This window comes from Schistocerca cancellata, chromosome 3 (genome assembly GCF_023864275.1).
Source record: "Schistocerca cancellata isolate TAMUIC-IGC-003103 chromosome 3, iqSchCanc2.1, whole genome shotgun sequence".
Taxonomy (NCBI): domain Eukaryota; kingdom Metazoa; phylum Arthropoda; class Insecta; order Orthoptera; family Acrididae; genus Schistocerca; species Schistocerca cancellata.
The window spans coordinates 673474006-673494534 of NC_064628.1; the positions used below are offsets into that span (position 1 = coordinate 673474006).

At 43.7% G+C, this 20529-nt stretch overlaps 1 protein-coding gene across 2 annotated transcripts in view; it reads right to left on the reverse strand.

Moving 5' to 3' along the window:
• The window catches only part of LOC126175647 (receptor-type tyrosine-protein phosphatase N2), a 468697-nt gene that overhangs the window by 77905 nt on the left and 370263 nt on the right, over nt 1-20529 (reverse strand). For both annotated transcript variants that reach the window (XM_049922539.1, XM_049922538.1), the window contains one exon: nt 3096-3175. In XM_049922539.1, the coding sequence (XP_049778496.1) occupies nt 3096-3175 (80 nt within the window). The remainder of the gene's footprint in view (nt 1-3095; nt 3176-20529) is intronic.

Here is a 20529-nt window from a genome sequence, read left to right on the forward strand (position 1 = left end):
CATCCCAAATGCGTTCCATTGAGTGCACGTTGGAACTCCAGGCAGGCCAGTCGATTCCAGGGATGTTATTGTCCACAAACAATTGCCTCACACTGCTGCTTTACGACAAGGTGCACTGTCGTGCTGACCAAACAATAATCGTCTCTGAACTGTTACTCCACTACATGCAGTGCACAATGTTGTAAAAACTGATCAGATCCTTCCACACTTAGTATTTTCTGAAGCATAATAAGGGAGTCACACCTTAACCACAAAAAACACCCACATATCATAACACCATCTCCTCCATTCTTCACTGCTGTCATTAAGCATGATGACAGGGTACATTCTCTAGGCATTTGACAAAACCATTTGACTGGATTGCCACAGGGTATAGGATGATTCATTACTCGTTTCCAGTAATCCATTGTCCAGTGGTCGCTTAGCATTGACTAGAGAAATGTATGTGTTATGAGGAGGTACTCGACCACCGTACCCCATTCTTAGAATGCCCTAAGCACAGTCATTGTGCTAGCTAGACTGCTGGTAGCACTTTGAAACTTACAAATGATTTCTCCCGGTAATTTAGTGCAGTATGAAATTACAATTGAAGGACACCCTTAGCTGCTTACAGGCGTTGACATACGTCAACGGGGCCAGATGAAAATGTGTGCCCCAACTGGGACTCGAACCTAGGATCTCCTGTTTACATGGCAGAGGCTCTATCCATCTGAGCCTCCGAGGGCACAGAGGATAGCGTGACTGCAGGGATTTATCTCTGGCACGCCTCCCGCGAAACCCACACTCTCAACGTATTGTCCCGCACTACATTCGTAGTGCCCCCGCCCATTATACTCATTACTCGCGGCGCATTGCCGATTCCTGTAAGAGTTCGGGCACTGTTTGTGCACTCGCACAGAAGAAGAAGAAGATGGTCAAGTGGTCGTGAGCCTTAACTATATATATACTAAGATGGTATCTGTTCTTTCGGACATGTCCGAAAGAACAGATACAATCGGTGACCATGCAGCTCGTTAGAATGAAATTACAATTAAAGAACACCCTTAGCTGCTTACAGGCGTTGACATATGTCAACGGGGACAGATGAAAATGTGTGCCCCGACCGGGACTCGAACCCAGGATCTCCTGCTTACATGGCAGACGTTCTATCCATCTGAGCCACCGAGGGCACAGAGGATAGCGTGACTGCAGGGATTTATCTCTGGCACGCCTCCCGCGAAACCCACACTCTCAACGTATTGTCCCGCACTACATTCGTAGTGCCCCCGCCCATTATACTCATTACTCGCGGCGCATTGCCGATTCCTGTAAGAGTTCGGGCACTGTTTGTGCACTCGCACAGAAGAAGAAGAAGATGGTCAAGTGGTCGTGAGCCTTAACTATATATATACTAAGATGGTATCTGTTCTTTCGGACATGTCCGAAAGAACAGATACAATCGGTGACCATGCAGCTCGTTAGAATGAAATTACAATTAAAGAACACCCTTAGCTGCTTACAGGCGTTGACATATGTCAACGGGGACAGATGAAAATGTGTGCCCCGACCGGGACTCGAACCCAGGATCTCCTGCTTACATGGCAGACGTTCTATCCATCTGAGCCACCGAGGGCACAGAGGATAGCGTGACTGCAGGGATTTATCTCTGGCACGACTCCCGCGAAACCCACACTCTCAACGTATTGTCCCGCAATACATTCGTAGTGCCCCCGCCCGTTATACTCATTACTCATGGCGCGTTGCCGATTCCCGTAAGAGTTCGGGAACTGTTTGTGCATGTCCGAAAGAACAGATACCATCTTAGAATATATATAGTTAAGGCTCACCGGCCACTTGACCATCTTCTTCTTCCGTGCGAATGCACAAACAGTGCCCGAACTCTTACGGGAATCGGCAACGCGCCGCGAGTAATGATTATAATGGGCGGGGGCACTACGAATGTAGTGCAGGACAATACGTTGAGAATGTTGGTTTCGCGGGAGGCGTGCCAGAGATAAATCCCTGCAGTCACGCTATCCTCTGTTCCCTCGGTGGCTCAGATGGATAGTGCGTCTGCGATGTAAGCAGGAGATCCCGGGTTCGAGTCCTGGACGCGTCACACCTTTTCATCTGTCCCCGTTGACGTATGTCAACGCCTGTTCTTTAATTGTAATTTCATTCTAACGAGCTGCATGGTCACCTATGGTATCACTAAGATACCATCTTAGTATACTCATGCAGTATTTTACAAACACCCTCTGCAGTGTTCAGTGGGTCCTGTCCAATCTGTTTTTAATTGCGATCGTTCCATCGCTTCACAATCACGTCGCCAATGTCGACTTGGGCAGCATTAGAAGGGATGAAATGTCCCTGACAGATTTATTACGGAGGTGACATCCAATCATTAGTCCACATTCGAACTCACTCAGCTCACCTTACCCACATATTCTGCTGTTACTGCTTCGCTGCTGCTGACAACACAATGGTTTCGTCCTCCATTTATGGTGACGGGCCCCCTTCTCGCTTCACCTAGTGGTGAATTCCACGTTACATACGGACGTCCAGATACTTCTGACCAGACAGGGTTTTCATAACGTGTAGGCTTTCACGGCCGGCGTCTTCATTAATTAAAACTTCCGGGTTAAGAGGCCGTGGTCGAACAGTACAAATTCTTTCTCCTGATGTTTCGTTGCCAAATGCGAGCAACTCACCTCGGATGGTGTTTCCCGCAGTTGCCAACGAAACGTCAGGAGGAAGAATTTCTACTGTTCGACCCCGGCCTCTTAGCCCAAAAGTTTTAATTAATAAAGACTGGAAATTAATTATATGTAAAATTAAATTATATACTATGGATCATAAACCCCACAGAATTGTGGGGCTGTTGGACTTTTCTAGCAGAACGATAATAAAGGAACCAAAATGACAGGCAGGACATCCGGCCAACCTCTAACATCTGCGAATCCAGTTCAGCATGCCGACCCCGTGAAGACATGGGACAAGGCGAGGAAAAAGAAGTAGTGAAGATAATAAAGGACCCATTGTTGAAAGCATAGATATGATTTGTTAATGTCCTCGCTGGATATTAGGCGACTTATAAGATTATGAAGTACACTTACCAATCCGCTTTGCCACTTCCGAAGCGTTGAGCCCGAGCTTATTGGGCTCCACTTTGAATGTCACTTCGTTCAGATCCACTCTGCAACACAGAATACACAACACACTGTTGTTGGTCTATACTCTAGAGTTATGTGTAGAACGACATACTGCAGTATACTATGACTTCTGATCTCCAACATCCCCAATCCTAAAGATCTAATTCACTCATATTCAACGATTTCCACAGGAACAAAAGTCAAAATAATGAACCAATTAGAATACATTATTAAATGACTTTTCCTACTCGTTATTGAAGCCGTTGCTCAAAAAGGAGTACATTATTCAGCAACAAAAGTCTTTGATCATTTGCCCAACAATATAAAGTGTCTGGCAGATAGATCAAGTTTTAAATCTAGATTACAATCATTTCTTTTGGACAACTCCTTCTACTCCATGGACGAGTTTCTGTTTCAGAAATGGCAAAAAAAAAAAAAAAAAAAATGTGCCTCTAAATGTAGTTGCACGTGTAGAACTAAAAATTTCAGTAACATTAACATTAGCACTATTCATGTGTGTATATATATCCTGTAATCTGACTTGTTCCACAACATATCGATAAAATAATCGGGAAAATGATCTAGAGAACATGACATAACTGAAACTAAAACTGATCATTTGCCCAACAATATAAAGTGTCTGGCAGGTAGCAGATCAAGTTTTAAATCTAGCTTACAATCATTTCTTTTGAACAACTCCTTCTACTCCATGGACGAGTTTCTGTTTCAGAAATGGCAATAATAAATAAATAAAAATAAGAAATGTACCTCTAAATGTAGTTGCACGTGTAGAAGTAAACATTTCAGTATCATTAATATTAGCACTATTCACGTGTGTATGTAATTATATATCCTGTAATCTGACTTGTTCCACATCATACCGATAAAATAATCGGAAAAATGATCTACGGAACATGACATAACTAAAACTAAAAACTATACGAAACTTAAAAAAAAAACACTCGCCGCTACTGTTTTTTGAGATAGGCACGAAAGAGTAACACTCTTCATCTGCTCTGAAATATTTAATTGATTTTGGGAGAGGAAACAAAAATTATTTTCCTTGAATAAAATATGATTCTACAGTAAGGTGACAAAAGTCATGTGGTAGCGACATGCAAGTGTACAGATGGCGGCAGTATCGTGTACACAAGGTGTAAAAGGGCAATGCATTGACGGAGCTGTCATTTGTATTCAAGTGATTCATGAGAAAAGGTTTCTGACGTGATTATGGCCGCACGACGGGAATTAACAGAGTTTGAACGCGGTCTGGTAGTTGGAACTAGACGCAAGGGGCATTTCATTTCGGAAATCGTCAGGGAATTCAATATTCCGATATCCATAGTGTCAAGAGTGTGCCACGAGTACCGAATTTCAACATTACATTTCTCCATGGACAATGCAGTGTCCAACGGACTTCACTGAACTACCTTGAACAGAGGCGTTTCGGTAGAGTTGTCAGTGCTAACAGACAAGCAACACTGCGTGAAATAAATGCGGAAATCAATGTGCGATGTACGACGAACGCATCCGTTGGGACAGTGCGACGAAATCTGGCGTTAATGGACTGTGGCAGTAGACGACCGACGCGAGTGTCTCTGCTAACAGCACGACACAGCCTGCAGCGCCTCTCTTGAGCTGGTGACCACATCGCTTGGACCCTGGACGACTGGAAAACCGTGGCCTGGTCTGATTTTCCCGATTTCAGTTGGTTAAGACCGAATGTGGCGCAGACCCCGCGAAGCCACTGATCCAAATTTTCAAAAAGGCACTGTGCAAGCTGGTGGTGGCTCCGTAGTAGTGTGGGCTGACGTTACACGGAATTCACCGAGTTCTCCTGTCCAACTGAACTGATCACTGACTGCAAATGGCTATGATTGGCGACCATTTAGAGCCAGTCATGGACTTCATGTTTCCAAACAACGATGGAATTGTTATGGATGACAATGCGTCATGTCACCTGACCGCAGTTGTCCGTGATTGGTTTGAAGAACATTCTGGATGCTTCGAGCGAATGATTTGGCCATCCAGATCGCCCGACGTGAATCCCATCGAACAGTGTGGGACATAATCAAGAGGTCAATTCCTGCACAAAATGCTGTATGTGCAACACTTTCGCAATTGTGGACGGCTGTACAGGCAGCATGGCTCAATATTTCTGCAAGGGACTTGCAACGACTTGTTGAGCTCATGCCACGTCAAGTTGCTGCACTACGCCGGGCTAAGGATCTGACACGATATTAGGAAGTAAGCCAAGACTTTTGTCACTTCAGGGTATACAGGGTGAAAAGTATTTAAACCGACAAACTCTGGGAGGTTGTAGGGGACATCGAAACAATATTTTTTCCTAATGTCATTTTTTCCTATGAGGAGTATTTAAACCGGTAGAGGAACATTTCTCTGGCGGCAAATTAGTTAAACCAACAAACACTTTTCCATTTTTTTATGACCAAGAGACAACAACCAGGTAGCAGATACGTCCCAATTAAACAGTCTCCAACAACACCGACCCACACATTAACGAAGAACCGCACTTGATGAGCGCTAGTAACTGTGGCATGTGGGTTATCCTCACTCCAAACATGCATGTTGAAGACTCTATCACGCCCGAACGTTGCTTCATCGGTAAACAACACAGAGGATCGAAATGTAGGATGCATTTCACACTGTTCCAGGTACCACTGCGAAAACTGTTCTCTGGGTGGATAATGAACTGGTTCCAGGTTGTGGACACGCTGTAAGTGAAATGGACGTAACAATTGCTCTCGAAGGACTGTTCTTACATTCGTCTAATTCGTCCCCATGTGACGTGCAATTGCACGAGTGCTGATTGAAGGATCCCGCTCCACATACTGCAAGACAGCTTCTTCAAATTCCAGCGTTCTTACTGTGCGACGGCATCCCTGTCCAGGTAATCTGCTAAATGACCTGGTCTCACGCTGACGTTGGTACACAGCATCAAAGGTCGTATGATGCGGGATACGGCGATTAGGATATTGTTGTTGATAAACCCGCTGTGCAGCTCGTCCGTTGTGGTGCGCTATGTAGTACGCACCAACCATATCAGTGTACTCATTCCAGGTGTATCGCTCCATTAGTAATAGGAGACAATGCACTACTAAACTGGTGGACAGCAGTTGCCTACAACTGAAGAGCGTAATACGCGCTCTAACTACTGAAGATCGTAATACGGCCTCTATCAACTGACGAGCGTAATACGGCCTCCAGCGGTTTAAATAATCCTCGTAGGAAAAAATGACATTAGGGAAAAATATTTGTTTTGATGTCCCCTACAACCTCCCAGATTTTGTCGGTTTAAATACTTTTCACCCTGTATACTGGTACTTGTTGCCTGTACGCCGAAAAGTCCGTAATTGAATTCTGGTGAGAACAGCAGGCCTTTAGAGGGTTCTACAGGGCTTAAATTTTAACTAACAACAACAGATTTCTTCACTGGAAATGGTTTTCATCTGACTCAGAACATTGAGGAAACACGCATAATTATCCTGCTGATCTTCATAAAATTTGTCAGCAAGGGGATATTGGCACTCTGACATGTCCGACTCTCTACTTAAAGTAGGCTGTTAAACGCTGCCATCACGGCGCGGACACTGCCTAATGCTTCTTAGCTCCGTCGCCGGCAGGCGCAGCTGGTATAGGTTGCCCGCCAGACGGCCGTATAACAGGCATTTCACCGCATGCGCGCCACTTCGGCAACCCTGCTCGCCTGCATTCGGCCGATCCAGAAATGTCGCACACGGTGACAGCCCAGGCGTCAATTGTTTGTCAACCCCTGCCCAATGATGGACACGTGAGCGGGAACAGCCTTTACACACTTTCTTTATACATTTTTAATATCAGCATGTGAACTTTCAGACTTTTAGAAGATTTAGTGAATAGTGCACTTGTTAATGTTGTGATGGTGGGAATGAATAGGGCAGTTAAAGATATAGTTAACGAAATAGACAAAAAGATGATTTTTTGCAGATGATATGGTAATGTGGGGTGATAAAGAGGTAGATGTACAGTTACAACTTGATGCGTGGAAGGAAATAATGAAAAGGTATGGATTAAAGATAAATAAAGATAAGAGTGAAGTAAAGGTATTTGGAAGAGAGAAAGGGATCAACGGAAATATTACCTTACCCCTCAAAGTGGTAGAAAGTTTCATTTATTTAGGGAGTGTAATATCTAGGGATGGAAGAATAACTAACGAAATTAATAGGAGGTTACAGAAGGGAGGCGATTTTTACCAAACAATAAAACATCTGATTTTGAATAAGGAAGTTTGAGAAAAATCAAAACTCCTTATGTATAAGAATTATTACTTCCCTATTTTCACCTTTGGTGGAGAAACATGGACAATGACAGAAAGGGACTGGAGCAGACTGCAAGCTGGGGAAATGAAATTTCTCAGAGCAGTTAAGGGAAAAACAAGAATGGACAGAGTAAGGAATGTAGAGATTAGAAAGGGCCTTAAACAAGAAAGTATGAGAGAAGAAATTGAAAACAAGAGATTAAGATGCTATGGGCATGTTAAGACGATGCATGGGCAGAGACTTCCCAAAATTGTAGAAGAAATAAAGATGGATGGGAAAAGACCTACAGGGCGCCCAAGAGCGCGGTGGAAAATGGGAGTGGGAATATCTGTGGAAAGGGGAGGTGTGACCTGGCAGCAAGTGGAGGAAGAAAAGTGTTGGGAGGACCGAGCCAAATGGAGAGGACTCGTCAGCACCCAGACCCGGCAGTAGCTGGAGCGGGATCCGGATATAGTACAGTGAATAAAATGGGGCGCAACCAGAAACTGTTACTCCTCCAGATAAATAAACAAATTTTGAGAAAAATGTGTCGCTGATGAAAATGGACCCTGAAAGATATCTGAAACGGAGCAGAGCCATCACTGGTAGTTAAGGTAAGTAGAAAGTCTACAACAAGAATTACTGTTCTTGCTGCAACCTGTTTAGTTTCCTTTTGAACCAAAACCTTTCCATAAAGCTCGTTGAAAAGACGCATTTCATTTTTATTGAGAAAGAATCCGCACCGTCCATGCAGCAAACAATACAAATACACTGAGGTGTCAAAGGTCGTGTGGTAAATACTAATATCGTCTCGGACCGCCCTTTGCTTGGCGGAGTAATGAAACTCGACGTGACATGGACTCAACATGTCTTAGCAACTCCCCTGCAGAAATATGGAGCCATGCTGTCTCTGTAGCCGTCCATAATTGCGAAAGAGATGCCGGCGCAGGATTTTGTGCACGAACTGATCTCTCGATTATGTCCTATAAATGTTAGATGGTATTCGTATCGGGCCAAATCACTTCCCAATGAAACGGTGCATTGTGATCCTTAAAAATTCCATTGTTGTTTGGGAACATGAAACGCATGAATGGCTGCAGATGGTCTACAAGTAGCCGAACATAACCATTTCAGTCAGTGGTCGGTTCAATTGGACCAGAGGATCCAGTCCATTCCATATAAACACAACTCACGTCATTTTGGAACCATTTCCAGTTTGCACAGTGCCTTGCTGACAACTTGGGTCAATGGCTTCGTGGGGTCTGCGCCACAGTCGAACCCTACCATCAGCTCTTCTCGACTGAAATCGGGACTCGTCTGACCAGGGCACGTTTTTTTCCAGTCGTCTAGGCTCCAATCGACATGGTAGCGAGCCCAGGAGAGGCGCTGCAGGCGATGTTGTGCTGTTAGCAAAGGCACCCGCGTCGGTTATCTGGTGCCATGTCTATTAACGCCAAATATCGCACCACTGTCCTAACGGATATGTTCGTTGTACGTCCCACATTGATTTCCAGGGTTATTTCACGCAGTGTTGCTTGTCTGTTAGGACAGACAACTACGAAAACGCTGCTGCTCTCGGTCGTTAAGTGAAGACCATCGGCTACTGCGTTTTCCGTGATTTGAGGTAATGCCTGATCTCGAAAGTTGTAAAGCTTTGTGTCGTGAAGTCATCAAAGGTAAACGAGTGGGCCTTTGGCTCCGGAAGCCCATATTAATGATATTTCTTTGAATGGTTCGCACGCTGACACCTGTTGATGGTCCAGCACTGAAATCTGCAGCAACCTGCGGAAGAGTTGTACTTCTCTTCAGTCGTCGTGAGGCCCGTTCTTGCAGGATCTTTTTCCGGCAACAGCGATGTCGGAGATTTGATGTTTTTCCTGGCTTCCTGTATCACGGTACACTTGTGGAATGTCGTACGGGAAAATCCCCATTTCATCGCTACCTCTGAGATGTTGTGTCCGTTGCTGCTGCACCCACTATAACACCATATTCAAAGTCACTTAAATCTTGACAATCTGCCATTGCAGCAGCAGTGACCGATCTAACAACTGCGCCCGAAACTTGTCTTATATACACGTTGCCGACCGCAGTGCCGTATTCTGCCTGTTTACATATCTCTGTATTTGAATACGCATGCCTATACCAGTTTCTTTCTCACTTCAGTGTAGGTAGCAACAGCTCTTTTATGGAGTATGAGTCTTGTGACTTTCAGCCAAAACCTGCTGGAGAGTATAGTGACAACATGAATGATGAAGTGTTTAGAAAATGGCCCAGTATGTGCTGCTGAAAACAGAGCCCTCTAGCGTTGCTATCGTGGACAACGATTTGCATCATACCGTCACGGTTGAATTCAGGCTACGAAAACCACGAAGAAAGTAAGACGTAAAATGACTGTGGAAATTAGAGCCAATGTCGACCAGATTGCAATTTAGGTCCGATTACTTGAACAGGTTGAAGCTTACGTTGTAGACTGATACACTGTTCATGAAACGGCAAAGGCTGCGGGTGATGTCGTTACGTTACAGCCGTACCACTGGAACGTAAACCCCTACCCAGTTTATTGAGAGTCAGACAAAAGGATGTATCGCTGGAAACAGTAAGACATTCGAGCTACCGGACGTGCTGAGATTATCGTAAAAGAAGATGAGACAATACGGCATCAGTTAAACAAATGGCAGTTACTGTGTGAAATGCGTTAGTCAAATTCTGATACTGAAAAAATTTAAATATTGCCAGACGGCTGATGGTAAGCACTTTCTTCAGTGGTTTCATTTCAGTATTTGATTATAGGGTGAAATCTATAAAGTACGCTTTTACACTGATCTAACATGGACGACTTGAATCATGCAATACTGGCGTGCACTAAGTACAAGGATTCACAAACAGTACTGTATTGGAAATTGGATGCAAAGGGTTTACCACTACAGACAACTGTTACCACTTGACTCTACAGATTCGATATAAATAAGTACAATTTGATAGCAGAATTCTTAAAAGAAGATGATATACGGAATAAAATTTTCAGTCTGCAGGGGAGTGTGCGCTGATATGTAACTTCCTGGCCAAGTAAAAATGTACGCTGGATGGAGACTCGCATTGGGAATCTCTACCATTGGCGCGCAAGTGTTCTGCCGACTGAGCTACCCAAGCGCGACTCACGACCCTCCTCACAGCTTTACTTCCGCCAGCATCTCGTCTCCTACCTTCCAAACTTCACAGAAGCTCTCCTGCGAAACTTGCAGAACTAGCACTTTTGGAAGAAAGGCTACTGCGGAGAGATGGCTTAACCACAGCTTGGGAGATGTGCTCACAATGAAATTTTCACTCTGCAGCTCGAACTAGGACGGGAATCGGCGAAATGCCGCGTATAATGAGGATAATGGGCAAGGGACACTACATTAGTAGTGAGTGGATAAGTTGAGATGTGCTAGGTTAGTCCGTGCAGTTGCGATGCCCACTGTGTTCGGATGGCTTAGTGGTCAGAACATCCGGATAGAGAGCAGGAGACACAGCGCGGCACAGATTTACAAACTTTTCCCATTGATTTCAATCAATGTCCACTCGCAGCCAATGTCTGTAATTCCTTTGCGTCTTAATTCATACTGCCTGATGGATCAAAATGGTGTCTGTTCTTTCAGACATATCTGAAAATAACAGACAATATACAGGGTGGTCCATTGATCGTGACCGGGCCAAATATCACATGATAAAAGCGTCAAACGAAAAAACTACAAAGAACGAAACTTGTCTAGCTTGAAGGGGGAAACCAGATGGCGCTATGGTTGGCCCGCTAGACGGTGCTGCCATGGGTCAACCGGATATCAACTGAGTTTTTTAAAATAGGAACCCACATTTTTTATTACATATTCGTGTAGTACGTAAAGAAATATGAATGTTTTAGTTGGACCACATTTTCGCTTTGTGATAGAAGGCGCTGTAATAGTCACAAAAATATGGCTCACAATTTTAGACGAACAGTTGGTAACAGGTAGGTTTTTAAAATTAAAATACTAAACGTAGGTACGTTTGAACATTTTATTTCGGTTGTCCCAATGCGATACATGTACCTCTGTGAACTTATCATTTCTGAGAACGCATGCTGTTACAGCGTGGTTACCTGTAAATACCACATTAATGCAATAAATGCTCAAAATGATGTCCGTCAACCTCAATGCATTTGGCAATACGTGTAACGACATTCCTCTCAACAGCGAGTAGTTCGCTTTCCATAATGTTCGCACATGCATTGACAATGCGCTCACGCATGTTGTCAGGCGTTGTCGGTGGATCACGATAGCAAATATCCTTCAACTTTCCCCACAGAAAGAAATCCGGGGACGTCAGATCCGGTGAACGTGCGGGCCATGGTATGGTGCCTCGACGACGTACCCACCTGTCATGAAATATGCTATTCAATACCGCTTCAACCGCACGCGAGCTCTGTGCCGGACATCCATCATGCTGCAAGTACATCGCCATTCTGTCATGTAGTGAAACATCTTGTAGTAACATCGGTAGAACATTGCGTAGGAAATCAGCATGCATTGCACCATTTAGATTGCCATCGATAAAATGGGGGCCAATTATCCTCCCTTCCATAATGCCGCACCATACATTAACCCACGAAGGTCGCTGATGTTCCACTTGTCGCAGCCATCGTGGATTTTCCGTTGCCCAATAGTGCATATTATGCCTGTTTACGTTACCGCTCTTGGTGAATGACGCTTCGTCGCTAAATAGAACGCATGCAAAAAATCTGTCATCGTCCCGTAATTTCTCTTGTGACCAGTGACAGAACTGTACACGACGTTCAAAGTCGTCGCCATGCAATTTCTGGTGCATAGAAATATGGTGCGGGTGCAATCGATGTTGATGTAGCATTCTCAACACCGACGTTTATGAGATTCCCTATTCTCGCGCAAGTCTGGTACTGATGTGCGGATTACCCGCAACAGCAGCTAAAACACCTACTTGGGCATCATCATTTGTTGCAGGTCGTGGTTGACGTTTCACATGTGGCTGAACACGTCCTGTTTCCTTAAATAACGTAACTATCCAGCGAACGATCCGCACATTTGGATGATGTCGTCCAGGATACCGAGCAGCATACATAGCACACGCCCGTTGGGCATTTTGATCACAACAGCCATACTTCAACACGATCTCGACCTTTTCCGCAATTGGTAAACGGTCCATTTTAACACGGGTAATGTATCACGAAGCAAATACCGTCCGCACTAGTGGAATTTTACGTGATACCACGTACTTCTACGTCTGCGACTATTACAGTGCCATCTATCACAAAGCGAAAAAAGTGGTCCAACTAAAACATTCATATTTCTTTATATGTAATAAAAATGGGGGTTCCTATTAAAAAAAAAACGCAGTTGATAACCGTTTGACTTACGGCAGCGCCATCTAGCGGGCTAACCATAGCGCCATCTGGTTTCCCCCTTCAAGCTAGACGAGTTTAGTTCTTTGTAGTGTTTTCGTTTGATGCTTATTTCTTGAGATATTTGGCCCGGTCACTATCAATGAACCATTCTGTATATGTCAGGTATTAGTATTAGGGTAGGCCTACGCATAAAATATCTCGGCATGTGCTGTATAGGCGGTGTATTAGCGGACAGAATAACGGTAATGGAGGGGGTCCCTTGTAAACGGATACCGTACGGTAGGAGGGGATCACTTCGATAAATAAAGCCTAAGCGCAAACAGATTTATAACTTGTAAGGTACAGCTAGCGAATCTGTAAATGATCGTATTAATAGGTTATGTCAGTACAACCAATAACTCGACAAATATGGACGTCCAAAATAAATACTTCCTCACTAGAGTACCGAAGAAGAAATAGTTGCATAAACAAAGGATCAGCCTAAGCAAAATCAGATCGATCACACACGACCAAAAGGAAATATTCTAAAATAAAATAGGGGTAAAAATTTATCATAGTAGACAATCCTGCTTACTGCGAGACTGGCAATGTACACTGAAGAGCCAAAAAAACTGGTACACCTGCCTAATATCGTGCAGGGCACCCGCGAGCCCGCAGAAGTGCCGCAACACGACGTGGCATGGATTCGACTAATGTATGAAGTAGTGCTGGGGGGGGGGGGGGGGGGGGAATTTACACCATGAATCCTGCAGGGCTGTCCATAAATCCGTAAGAGTACGAGGGGATGGAGATCTCTTCTGAACAGCACGTCGCAAGGCATCCCGGATATGCTCAATAATGTTAAATCCTGGGGAGTTGGTGGCCATCGGAAGTATTTAAACTTAAAAAGAGTGTTTCTGGAGCTCAGGTTTCTGTGTAGGGGCCATGTTATTAACCATTAGAGCCCAGCGTTACATTACTGGTACACGTGACAGGACTGGAGTGAAGTTTGGACAACAATGAACTTCTATACTACTGGCCATTAAAATTGCTACACCAAGAAGAAATGCAGATGATAAACGGGTATTCATTGGACAAATATATTATACTAGAAGTGACATGTGATTAAATTTTCACGCAATTTGGGTGCATACATCCTGAGAAATCGATACCCAGAACAACCACCTCTGGCCGTAATAACGGCCTTGATACGCCTGGGAATTGAGTCAAACAGAGCTTGAATGGCGTGTACAGATACAGCTGCCCATGCAGCTTCAACACGATACCACAGTTCAGCAAGAGTAGTGACTGGCGAATTGCGACGAGCCAGTTGCTCGGTCACCATTGACCAGACGTTTTCAGTTGGTGAGAGATCTGGGGAGTATGCTGGCCAAGGCAGCAGTCGAACATTTTCTGTATCCAGAAAGGCCCGTACAGGATCTGCAACATGCGGTCGCGCATTATCCTGCTGAAATGTAGGGCTTCGCAGTGATCGAATGAAGGGCAGAGCCACGGGTCGTAACACGTCTGAAATGTAATGTCCACTGCCCAAAGTGCCGTCAATGCGAACAAGAGGTGACCGAGATGAGTAACCATTGGCACCACATACCATCACGCCGGGTGATACGCCAGTATCACGCTTCCAATGTGCGTTCACCGCGATGTCGCCAAACACGGATGCGACCATCATGATGCTGTAAACAGAACCTGGATTCATCCGAAAAAATGACGTTTTGCCATTCGTGCACCCAGGTTCGTTGTCGATTACACCTTCGCAACGCTCCTGTCTGTGATGCAGCGTCAAGGGTAACCGCAGCCATGGTCTCCGAGCTGATGGTCCATGCTGCTGCAAACGTCGTCGAACTGTTCGTGCAGATGGTTGTTGCCTTTCAAACGTCCCCATCTGTTGACTCAGGGACCGAGACGTGGCTGCACTATCCGATACAGCCATGCGGATAAGATGCCTGTCATCTCGACTGCTAGTGATACGAGGCCGTTGGGATCCAGCACGGCGTTCCATATTACCCTCCTGAACCCACCGATTCCATATTCTGCTAACAGTCATTGGATCTCGACCAACGCGCGCTTCAATGTCGCGATACGATAAACCGCAATCGCGATAGGCTACAATCCGACCTTTATCAAAGTCGGAAACGTGGCGGTACGCATTTCTCGTCCTTACACGAGGCATCATAACAACATTTCACCAGGCAACGCCGGTCATCTGCTGTTTGTGTATGAGAAATCGGTTGGAAACTTTGCTCATGTCAGCACGTTGTAGGTGTCGCCACCGGCGCCAACCTTGTGTGAATGCTCTGAAAAGCTAATCATACGCATATCACAGCATCATCTTCCCGTTGGTTAAATTTCGCGTTTGTAGCACATGATCTTCCTGGTGTAGCAATTTTAATGGCCAGTAGTGTATGTTCTTCTTATGTTTATTTAAGGATTACTGAACACTATTCTTTCAGTCTTGTTTTAGTACTTATAAGAGGCAGTTCAGTACCGGGAACAATTGGTAACTGAATTCAAATATACTTTCTACGGCCAGAATCTCGTCGCATCATGGATTCAGAGTAAATATAACAATTAAAACATTTTCTCCTTTAGGTCCAAACATTTTAAATTAAGAAACTAGCAATCACATATCATTTATTGAAATTTATGCGATATCATTTGCATCACAGGGACAGGTACTACATTTTCAGCGTTACGTAAAAGTAGCACTAAGCTTACCGAGAGCACTATAATAATTTTTACTCCCATTTTGACTTGTATTTTGACATCCCGTTTACAAGTTTCAATTTGTTAACTGTTCTTAGAGAAGAAGGTTTCGGGGGCACTGGAACCGTGAGAGCAATTTGAATTCTTCAAAAATGTTCGCTTCCAAGGAAGAAGGAAACAGAATCATGATAGAGGTATCATTCATTCTACCACAAACAGTGGTCTGTTTCTGTGCAAATGGCAAGAAAACTCCTTTGTTTCTGCATCATAAAATGCAACAGGATCTAATGTTCTCAGCGTTCAAGGAAAACACGCCGAAGTTCCTCTACCCTCCATTCTGACGGAATACAACAAGCACATAGATGGAATCGTTCGCATTGATCAGAATGTGACTGAGTACAGGACAAATATCTATAACAGGAAATGGCACTGGCGCCTCACGAAATGTAATGTGGCACTGTGTTTTGAATGTTTTGCTGCTTATTACACAAGGTTATTATTTTTGATTTCTGATCTGTCTCTTGTATAATTTATTTCACTGAGTAAAATATGTGTAACCTTTTCAAATAAACGTATGTTGCTGTCAACAATGCCCAGCATTACATATATCGTACAAGGTGAAAATAATAAATATAAAAAAATTAACAAAAATTAATTTGGGTACTAAGGGGTTATGCGTGAGCTCTACTATAAACATCAGGTTGCCAAATAGTATTTGGAATTTCTGAAACGCTTCCTCATAGTGAAACTGAAACAGAAAAGGAACTCATTGAAGCAAGACTGTGGTGCTTTACTCATTCACCTGCCAAATCTTGCGACAGTGGAAGAACTTCCACACTGTACCCATTTTCATTTCTCTCTTGCAGATGCATCAAGCTTCACAGTAGCAAATCTATTTATACCGTAACATCTTGAGTGAAATAAGAATAAACCAAACAAATGTTGTGCATAATATTCATGTATTTTTATTTCATTTATTCGGTTTACAAGCTTGAATATTTCAGTGTTTGATCTTGGTTGTAAATTTGGGTTTTGATAATGCAACGCGTTACATTCTACAGGGCTATTACAAATGATTGAAGCGATTTCATAAATTCACTGTAGCTCCATTCATTGACATATTGACACGACACACTACAGATACGTAGAAAAACTCATAAAGTTTTGTTCGGCTGAAGCCGCACTTCAGGTTTCTGCCGCCAGAGCGCTCGAGAGCGCAGTGAGGCAAAATGGCGACAGGAGCCGAGAAAGCGTATGTCGTGCTTGAAATGCACTCACATCAGTCAATCATAACAGTGCAACGACACTTCAGGACGAAGTTCAACAAATATCCACCAACTGCTAACTCCATTCGGCGATGGTATGCGCAGTTTAAAGCTTGTGGATGCCTCTGTAAGGGGAAATCAACGGGTCGTCCTGCAGTGAGCGAAGAAACGGTTGAACGCGTGCGGGCAAATTTCACGCGTAGCCCGCGGAAGTCGACGAATAAAGCAAGCAGGGAGCTAAACGTACCACAGCCGACGGTTTGGAAAATCTTACGGAAAAGGCTAAAGCAGAAGCCTTACCGTTTACAATTGCTACAAGCCCTGACACCCGATGACAAAGTCAAACGCTTTGAATTTTCGGCGCGGTTGCAACAGCTCATGGAAGAGGATGCATTCAGTGCGAAACTTGTTTTCAGTGATGAAGCAACATTTTTTCTTAATGGTGAAGTGAACAGACACAATGTGCGAATCTGGGCGGTAGAGAATCCTCACGCATTCGTGCAGCAAATTCGCAATTGACCAAAAGTGAACGTGTTTTGTGCAACCTCACGGTTTAAAGTTTACGGTCCCTTTTTCTTCTGCGAAAAAAACGTTACAGGACACGTGTATCTGGACATGCTGGAAAATTGGCTCAGGCCACAACTGGAGACCGACAGCGTCGACTTCATCTTTCAACAGGATGGTGCTCCACCGCACTTCCATCATGATGTGAAAACACAGGACACAAAAATTCCCAGCTGACTACCCTCTCAGCTTCAGATGTGTTTTACAACAATTCAGAATTGACTTGATTAACTTGACGATAAATTACTTGAAAACAAAGCTTTCACGTTTTATTATTTAGCTTAGGACATGTACTGAAACAGAAGTGAGTGTTTTACAGTTATTAATGAATGTAATACATATTTTTCTTGTTCTCAAGTTAATTTAACTGGCGACACGGAAATTGTATACGGAGCCACACACATCAAAAATTCATGTGTTCAGACTATTGATTTTACTCTTATCCATAGGCAAGATGGTTAACGCGTGCTTGTAAGCTATAGTTCGGTACAGGGGTAGTTGGTCCGACTTGCAAAGCTGACACCTACGTTTCACCGTCAAAGGGAGAAGTGATGATGGTGTAAAATTCCTGATCACCAGACGTTACGTCGAACTCAAATCCCTCTACAGTGTCCCATTGAGAGAGAACATGGCGAACCGTCCGTCAGTTGGATGTGTTAGGCTTGGCGGCCTCCTTGGTGCTATACGAGAGCAGCTGACTATGTGGTGACATCGAGTTTCGCTCTCCTCCCTTCATCGTCACTGTCATCATCATTATCATTAAAGACAACAAGCACACGACTACAACACCACATAGCCACCAAGGTAAGATATGGAGTGGATTTGGTGGAGGCATGGTTGTTGTGTGAGGGATTGTTTGGTCCAAGATGGAGGTGCGGTAATTCTTCCGAACTGAGGATTTAGAAAGAGAAAGAGAGGAGTGGGGAAGGGGACATGTAAGAATAGGAGCATCAGACTGTTGTGGTTGGAGATATTAAGGAGAAACAGCGCGAGTGTGTGTATCAAGTTCACAGGATGTGAAGGTTATACATGGATTGTAATGTGGATAGACAGGAATGAAGTGACAACAAGAGATTCTTGTTAAGGATAGTAAGTTGATGAGAACAGCAAGGCAGCGAGAACGATGTTCAAGAAATCAGAGGGAGTGATAGGATTTCGGGAAAGCATTTACCCAAGTAGTGATTGCGCAAGTGTGGACCAATTGGGTTAAGGCTTTGTGGGTGTGGAGGAACGAGAAGGGACATTGTCCCGACGTTTGGCTCATTAATATTTATAGTGCATTGTGCGATTTCTGTTGGATGGGTAATGGGTGAGAGTATTATATTAGCTCACGGTTTCTATTTAGTGTGACGCATTTTAATGTGTTAGTTGGAGAGGGTGGTTGTAAATGAAAGTGGAAGCCGTAGTGGGTCGTTCTGTGACAATTGCCACGCTTTTAGAAAACGTTTCTCTTAAACTGCAATAGACTGGACCAAAGATGAACTGGTTCAGTGGGAACAGGAGACTCATTGGAATTTCTAGAAGGTAGAGTAGAGAGCTCCTAAATTGGCGGCAGTGCAAAGAGTATATACCTGTGGAGAGAGGACAGACTCTTGAGGCATGGTTCCTATGGGAAGAAGATGCAGGACGCTATGTATTAACAGTATTTTAGATTAAAATACATTATAATTTAAATTTGACAAAACTTTAAACTGTGAAGCAGAAACCAAGAACATATCAAATGGTGCAGTAAAAGTGAGTGGCATGTGGGTTAAATAGTATTAGAATGCAATTAAAACATTTGCATTTTAAATTGGAAAGTATGCATATCATATATTTTAAAGTAATGCTGGTAAATTGTTTCCCTAGTGCTCCAGTTAAAGAACGAAACTGATGTTTGGTTCACAGTCAGTTACACTGATATGTAAGTATAAAAGGCGAAAAAATAAATAATTCTAAAATATATCCTGTGTTAACAGTTGTTTCCCAGGAACCAAATTTCTACTTTCCTGGTCATCAATCTTCGATTTATTTAACACATTTCTCCATGTTTGGCATCCTGTGGCAATTATTCTATTTCTCCTCACTTGGCCCAATACGCTAATTAAATTGTGCCAAAAAATAAATTGCAGAATATTTCCTGAGCTGCAAATTTTGGCCTCTACTACTATAATAGGAAAAAATGGAAAAAAATAAGTAAACTGTTTATTAATTCAAAAGTAATCGCCATAACTCTTAATAAATTTATACCACTGTGAGACAAGACAGTACCTTCATGGAAAAATGTTTTCCGTTGCCTACGGAACCTTGATTGACCCCAGGCGTGCACCTGTTCGTCCGAAGAAAATCGAATACCGCGAATGTTTTTCTTCAGGGCTCCAAAAATGGAAATCGCATATAGAGAGCTCGAGGCTGTATGAGGGATGTCTACGGTCTTCCAAGTGAAACTTCTACAACGTAGTGGAAACAACCGGGGCAACATGTGAGCGTGCATTATGCTGCGACGGAATCATGCCGTCCATCAACATTCCTTCACGTTTGGACTTGATGAAACTCCTCAGTTTTTGCAAAGTGTCCACGTGAGGTGACTGAGATATACACTCGGTGTAGCGAATCAACTGAAATCACTTAATAAAGCCGTGTTCCGGTTCAGACTGTATACCAGTTAGGTTCCTTTAAGTGCGTTCTAACGTAATATTTAGCGAAAATATATAACCGATCGCTAGACGAGCGATTTTTTCCTAATGACTGCAAAGCCAATACACAAGAAAAGATAATAGAAATAACCTCCGGAATTACAGACCCACATCACTGGCGCCGATTTGCTGTAGGATTTTGGATCATATACTGTGTTCGGACATTTTGAACTGCCTCGGGAGTAAAAGAAAGGCCTGTTGTCATATGGCCTGCACGGAGTCAGAAGATATCGTTCTTGTGAAACACAACTGGCTCTTTGCTCACACGAAGTAACGACAGCTATCGACAGAGGGTCTACAATCTACATCTACATCTACATCCGTACTCCGCAAACTACCTGACGCTGTGTGGCGGAGGGTACCCTGAGTACCTCTATCGGTTCTCCCTTCTATTCCAGTCTCGTATTGTTCGTGGAAAGAAGGATTGTCGGTATGCCTCTGTGCGGTCTCTAGTCTCTCTGATTTTATGCTCATGGTCTCTTCGCGAGATATACGTAG